The sequence below is a fragment of the Pogona vitticeps genome, chromosome 4 (assembly GCF_051106095.1).
Source record: "Pogona vitticeps strain Pit_001003342236 chromosome 4, PviZW2.1, whole genome shotgun sequence".
NCBI classification, from domain to species: domain Eukaryota; kingdom Metazoa; phylum Chordata; class Lepidosauria; order Squamata; family Agamidae; genus Pogona; species Pogona vitticeps.
In genome coordinates, this window is record NC_135786.1 from 133,775,975 (window position 1) to 133,783,269 (window position 7,295).

The 7,295-nt window shown below is 57.2% G+C and overlaps 1 protein-coding gene across 1 annotated transcript; it reads left to right on the forward strand.

The window, feature by feature from the left end:
• The first annotated feature begins 1,739 nt into the window (after positions 1-1,739).
• Positions 1,740-3,457, forward strand: INSM1 (INSM transcriptional repressor 1). The gene has a single exon (XM_072998428.2). It carries the CDS (start codon positions 1,868-1,870, stop codon positions 3,305-3,307), a length of 1,440 nt encoding a protein of 479 aa, XP_072854529.2. The 5' UTR covers positions 1,740-1,867; the 3' UTR covers positions 3,308-3,457.
• The last annotated feature ends 3,838 nt before the right edge of the window (positions 3,458-7,295 follow it).

A 7,295-nucleotide genomic window follows, 5' to 3' on the forward strand; every position in this document is an offset into this window, starting at 1 on the left:
CTTCTAACGTGTAAAGCTGTGAATGTGGCAAACAAGTGCTTGGGACTTATGTGAATCAGTCAGACAAACACGTATCGGACGAGGTGGACTAAGGATATCTTGGCCAAGGTCTGAAAGAGCCACAGGTCTCTAGAGCAGCTATTTTCACCGGGGCCTTATGGCCTCCTGGGGCCCCCTGGAGCTTTTGAACGGGGGCACCGATTCATCTGTTCGCGTTATCCCCTTGTTTGCCCAACAGCCCAAGGCTTTCCCTGCTGGATGGGGGCCCTGCAACCTGAAAGGGGCTCCTCTAAGGGCCGTGGCCAAAAAGAAAAGGCTGACAATGGCTGCTCTGGAGTTTGCTGTTTGCGGCTCGTCGCGTTCGAGCCCGACCTAGATCCGGCAGAGGAATGGCCTGCTCCTTGCCATTTCGCCAACTCCCTCCGCCACCGCTACCCGCAATCTTGGCCTTCGCCGACCAGAGAGAGATTGCAATGCCGAGAGGGAACCCCCTGTGCGCCGCTCCTTGGGAGCAGACTGGCCGAGCGGGAACGATTGCGCCTCTAACTCGGAGAGAGGAAGAACAGAGAAAGGGGCTAGATCTACGGGAAGGCCCACCGCGGCCATGACCTGGTTTCTGCGGACAAAGAGTCCTCGGACAGGGCACGGCACCGCGGAGCAAGCCTCTTGCCTTTGCGAACGTAACAAGGGGTTGGAGGCGCTCCCGGGCGCGGCCCCGCCTCTCGCCCTCCCCGCGCTCCGTCTCGCGCGTGCCGGGGGGGGGGCTGCTTCTGTTCCGCCACTGCCCGCCCGCCCGCCTCGGGGCTCCTGTTTGCGCGCCTTCGCTCAGGATCCCCCGCGCCCTGTTAGTGCTTTTCAACAACTGGCGCGCCCTCTTCCCCAGCCCCTCCTCAGTTTTCGAAGTCTCTCTTGTCTCCGCTTTCCCCCTCGCCCTGTTTTGCATTTTGAACATTCTCCTTGACATATTTCGGGCCCGTTCTTCGCCTTTGTTGCTATTTTCCCCCTGGAGCTGCGGGTAATTCTCTCTCCCTGCTCTCGCCCCCCCCCCCGCCGCCCCCGCGCCAATGCACTCGGGTTTCTCTCTTCCCTTCCTCCCGGTCTTTTATTGTCATGCTGATGGATATTTCGATTTGGCAGCTCTTGTGCCCCCCTGGAGGAGCGACACAAAGGCGAGGCACGTGCGCCTTCTCATAGAAAAGCAGCAGACCGTGAAAGGAGGCGGAGCCGGGCGTGTGCCTTTGGAAGGGACCGGGAGTGCGAAGGGGGGGGCGCGCGCGAGGAGGGAGAAGGGGAAAGAAAAGAGCGGGGTGCGGAGGGGGGCGAGGGAAGATAAAGAAAAGGGACGCGCCCAGGCCCTCAGGTACATCTGCCGCGCTCTAGGTAGAGCCGAGCCACCCGCCTGGCGCGCGCCTGCCCCCTTTCCCGCCCGCCTCAAAGCCCAGGGAGCAGCCGCGGGAAGCGCTGATTGGCTCCGGGAGGAGCAGGAGGCACGAACAATGCTGTCCTCCCCCCTTAAAAAGCGGGCGGCGAGGCTGGGCGTCTGGGGGGGGGCGACACCACGAGGAGGCGGAGGCGCGCTGGCGCCCAGGGAGCCGGCCGCACAGAGCGAGCGGGCGAGCGAGCGAGCGCGCGAAGTGAGGAGGCGAGGCGAGAGCAAGAGCAAGGCCCCTCTCTCTCTCTCCCCATCGCGCTCCCGTTTCGTCTCTCCGTGGCCAAGCCGAAGCTAGCCGAGACTGACCAGGGAAAGACGAACTGACGGGAGACGAGACAGAAGGAAAGAAGAGCGCTTGGTCTTGGAGCCGTCGCCGCGGCTCCGAGGCTGAGGCAGGCAGGCAGGCGCCTTGGCACTGCCCGGATCCGCCCGAGGATGCCTCGGGGTTTCCTGGTGAAGAGGAGCCGCCGACCGACGCCCATCTCTTACAGGACGCGCTGCTGCTACCCAACGGCGGTGGCGCAGGGAGGCGATCCGGTGCTGCTGGTGGTGCCCCCGCCGCCTCCTCCTCCTCCTCCTGAGCCACCCAGGTCGGGCTTTGCCTCGGAGCCCCCCGAGGGGGTGTCCCTGCCCGTGCCGGCCGTGCCTCAGTTCGGAACGCCAGAGGCTCCCTCTTCTTCTCCGGCGCCCCTGCACAGTCCTGCGCGGGCCGTCAGCGAGGAGCGCAGCCTCCACCTGGGCTCACCGGTCTCGGCGGAGTCCTTTCCGGCGCCGGAGCCACTGCTCTTGGGGCCCGGGGGGGAGCTCAAGCTCTGGGCAGTCGCCGCCGCCATCGCGACTGGCCCGGTGCCGCCGCCGCCGCCTCAGCCGCCGCCGGTCCCCCAGCGCAGCCACGGGTCAAGCCAGGGCGTCTCCAAGCGGCCGCAAGGCAGAAAGGCCAAAGCGGCCCGCAAGCTCCACTTCGAGGATGAGGTGACGACGTCGCCTGTGCTGGGGCTGCGCATCAAAGAAGGACCCCCAGAACCTGCCTCGACCACTACAGGGACCACGACGACGACCACGACGGCGGCGCAGCAACATCAGCAGCATCAGCAGGCGGGCTCGGCTGGAGGTCCCCGGACGGGAGGCGCCCAGCCTTTGGGCGAGTTTATTTGCCAGCTCTGCAAGGAGCCCTACCCGGACCCGCTGGCGCTGGCTCAGCACAAGTGCTCGCGCATTGTCCGCGTCGAGTACCGCTGCCCGGAGTGCGACAAGCTCTTCAGCTGCCCGGCCAACCTGGCTTCGCATCGCCGCTGGCACAAACCCCGGCCCCCCAGCGGCCCCGCCGCCAAGGCCAAAGTCGTCTCGGAAGAGCCTGCCAAGGGAGCGGGAGGGGGCGTCGGGGGCGGCAGCGGCAGCGGCAGCGAGCGGGACACGCCGAGCCCCGGGAGTGGCAGCAGCGGGGGCGGCAGCAGCGGAGCCGAGCCGGAGGCCGGAGGCGAGGAGTTCCCCTGCCCGCGCTGCGCCAAGCGCTTCCGGCGCCAGAGCGCCCTGCGCAAGCACCTGCCCATCCACCAGGAGTCCCCCCTGGACGGGCTAGCCCAGGCGCGCCAGCATCCCGAGCCCTGCCCGGAGGAGGCGGCGGCGGCGAGCCACAGCCCTCCGGCCTTGCCAGGGGAATGCCACCCCTGCCCCGTGTGCGGCGAGACCTTCTCTAGCAAGAGCGGCCAGGAGCGCCACCTCCGCCTGCTTCACGCCGCCCAGGCCTTTCCTTGCAAGTACTGCCCGGCCACCTTCTACAGTTCGCCGGGCCTCACCCGGCACATCAACAAGTGCCACCCGTCGGAGAACCGGCAAGTCATCTTGCTCCAGGTGCCTGTGCGCCCAGCCTGCTAGAGGGAGCCCACTTGTGCCTTCGCCTCCAGTACCATCGCTGCCGGCACCCCCACCCCCACCCCGCGCGCGCCATGTTCGGGGTGGAGGGGAAGCCCTGGACTTCGCCACCAGCCTCGCCTCCTTAACTACTGGGGTCTACTCCCCAACCAACCATCTTTTCCAGCGCCGGCAGCTGTCGCCTATAAGGCACGCAGCTTGTCGCCCTGGCCCATCTCCCAATGGTGTATAAGGCCCCCCCTCTCCTCCCCAAGACGGCGCTGGCTCTGGAGCAGTCTCCCCCACACACAACTGCACTCTGGGGGCTGCTCGGGGGTCCAGGGTCTTAGGGTTGGTTTAAACAAGACTCCCTTCTCTCTCTCTCTCTCTCTCTCTCAGCCCCCCAAAGTCAATCTTGAGAATCATGATGGATGCCTTTACATTTCACAGGCTATGAACTGAACCTTCACCCGTTTGATTAGCTTTATTATGGCTTGTGAATCGCTGGGATCTGGCTTTACCTTTTACCTGTTTTCTTTTATTTTGTATGTGAACAAAATCAACCGCTTAAAGATATAACTTTGGTTAGTTTAGCCACAAATGCCTTGACTTGATTGTTGTTGGTCTCCAGAAAAAAAAAATGTTGTAGAAGCTGCCTTAAATGCTATGACATGCCAATCGTTTTGCTTTTGTTCCTTTCCAAAGTACAGTAGATCCATACGTTGATGCTCTGTGTATATGTTGATTTATGCATAATTGTTATATTTATTGGTTATTTATTATCAATTAAGGTGTTTATATCATTTTCGATGTGCGTTGCCTTTCTCTGCACCTCCTCCAACGCCTTTCTCCTACCATTTCACTGTGCTTTTTAAGGCTGAATCCTATGCACACTTACCTGGGAGTCAGTCCCACTGAACTCAAGAGGACTCACTTCTGAGTAGACAGGCATAGGATCGCACAAGTAGTCTTATTTTTTTTAAAGAGATCTGTTGGAAAAGGGTTTAACTTTTATACCTAAAATAAGCATTCAATTGCAACCCTTTTATTCTTGCTTCGAAGCTCTCGGACAACTCAGCTTACTTTTAGATGCAATCTCTTTTCTAAACACATTATTTTCTTAACTGTTAGCTATTTATAGAATGCTTCGATAGAACTGTTTTAACTGTATAACTATTTGCTATTCAAATAAAAATATTTTCAAATTCAAATACACATTCTTTCATGTTTTACCTTGCCATCAAGTTGCAGCGATTCAACCCATATTAATTTTGATTTAAATCTGGTTGGTTTAATCACAGCTTTAGCTGCTATTAAATTCCTAGTTTCCTAATTTTGCGTGTGTGTATGTGTGTGTGCGTGCATCGTGCGTGCGCGCGCGTTAATTTAATGGACAGGTCGGTACACTCTAATAATCTTAATTCCGGTAGACCCGAACAGCTTCGGTCATTCTTACTTCTTTAGAGGCATTTAGAGGTTCGTATCTTTTACCTAAAGGCCACAGAGGGCTTAATAAGGGATTCCAGGCTCATAAGGTCTTAGCCCGAGACATCGTCAGGGCTCAGTACTAGCAAACAAAAAACAGGAGCTGAAAGCGCCGAGGGCCTTTTCCTCTCTCTCTCCTCTCTCTCGTCGCCGCAGCAGAGGGCCGGTCTCTCCCCCGAGAGGTCTCCGGGCCGCTTCCAGACAAGGGAGAGCTCCTAGCAATTAAAGCTCAGCTCACGGCACACTTTGTGCAAGCGGCTTAGAGAGCGATCTTTGGGTGTGGGGATCGCCATTTTAACTCCTGCTCAGCATCTCCAGGTCTCGGCTACCTTTCCTTCAACTTTATTATTATTTTAATATTACAAGTTTCTGTTCGCCTAGGCAGCGGCTTCTTCCTTTTGCTTTCTCCTTCCTGAGAGAGAGAGAGAGAGGACCGTGCCACGAATTTACCAAGAGTCCAACAGAGGGAACAAGTCTTTCCGGAGCTTTGTTAGGCCTGCACGGAGTTTAGGGCCCACTTTTTTTGCAGGGGCCTTTCCGAGGGTGGTTATGATCTCAAGTATAGAGTATGCCCATTGATTCAGTTCCATTGACCTTACTGTTGGCTTACCACTGAGCCCGCTCTGTCCTCTGAAACGCTTAAAACACATCTGGCGGGCTCCTGGGGAGTGAATAGGACCGCGCCCGTCCCCCCCCCCCACACACACAAGTGTTGTGGGAAAGAACCTGCCTAGGCCAAGGGACGAAAACATCCCCAAGCTAGGTGAGTATGGAATCTACCATGTTTACTCGAAAGTAAAACGTATTAAGGACGGGGAGGGGGGCTTGAATACACTTACAGCCCAACACTAACTCTTGTTTATTCGTAAACTGTCCTGTCCTAGGGCTTATCAGTGCAGAGGAGAAACGGGAGCCCGGCTGCGGGCCTTCTCCCGTGGAAGCGACGCCCATTCCCAATCCACTCTGGCCTTTTCCAGGGGCCTTTCCGAGGAAGGCCGCCGTCCTCTCCAGGCCCTTCAGGGCAAAGGCCTTGGGGTGGCTGCTCGGATGATAAGGAGTCTGGTAGGAAGTCTTGCTTGGTAGCAGCTTTCCTGGCCTTATAGGAGGGCGCCCCTGGGCTGCCCCCGTCGAGGAATGATAGGGAGGCCGAAGCGCAGAGGGGGCGGCTACTCAGCCGGAGGCGCAGTCCTCAAAGCGTCCCCCACCTACCCTCCCCCCGCCGCCGCCGCCGCCGCCGCCGCTCTTGGCGGTGGTTCCCTCCATTTTTGTCGCTTCCCCGGGGCGAGGGAGAAGTTTCCTTCCAAACGTCAGTGGAGGTTATCAAAAGAGGCTTAAAACTCACACGCAGGAAAGACGGGCCGCCAAGCAGCCCTCTCGGCGCCCGGACGTCGAGCACTACCTTCCTCGCCGGGCATTACAAGGGCTGCTGCCCCTTGGGCGGCTAGGTGTGCCTCACTCAGTAGGAAGCGAGCCACGAGGAGGAGGAAGAGGAGGAGGAGGAGGAGGAGGGGGGATTTGCTTACATTTTGGAGCCACGGTGCTGGGAAATGAAAGGCTTCGAAGCAGATAAAAGCACCACCTTGGAGTTTCCCCGGAGGAACCCCCTCCCCCCCACACACACACTCTGAAAGGACAACCCCTCACGCCTTCAGGAGGGAGAACTTCTGTCTGTCTCATTCTGTGAGGAGCCCCTTCCCTTTCTTCAGGCGAGGCTTCCTCCTTCTCACAATGCACCCGAAGGGAGGTATAGTGAGGACCACACACAAACACCCCTTCCACCATTTTTTAAAAGTTTAAAATGATTCTCCTTTCCCCATTAAAATTGATCCTCAAAACTGCTGGTTTTTTTTTTAAATTATTAAAAGTTTCAAAAAATTTTTCAGTGAGAAAATACACCCAACATCATGTCCACTTTGAACCAAGGCCACCCATTTTTCACCAGCATTTCACTCCCTTGCCCTGCTTGGTAGCCCATACCTATTATCTTCTGCTTCAGCTATTCTACACTTTGTAGGTCTTCCCTGTATAAGACCATACAGGCAGGGCAAAACACCAAATGAAAAAAGACAGGGAAGCCTGTGAGAAGAAAACACAGCATGTAGCTGGAGGGAGGGCTGTTAAACAACAACAACAACAACAAAATCTGTTGGCCACTCCCCTAGAGCTTCTGGGTGACTGGCCTAAGATGAATAACAGACCGTGGAGGTGGTGAGACTGAAGCCTACTTCCATAGTCTCTCCCAAGGTTGCCATTTGTTCCACAGGGAAAGACACAGGTAATTAATTCCATGTGATGGCCTCATCATGTTTCCATTCCTTCAAAAGGTGGGCTGGAATAAGCTCAGATAAGTGAAGGAGGCTAGTCCTGACAGGAGAGGCCAGCTACGGAGACCAGTGCTGCTGTCGATGGGATGGCTGCCCTCCCTCTAGTCAAAGTTTAGGTGATGTTGTTTCATTCCTAGCCACAGGTAAGGGAAAAGAACCAGTGATTTTGGTAGTAGCAACTCAAAAGAGAACACAATCACAAT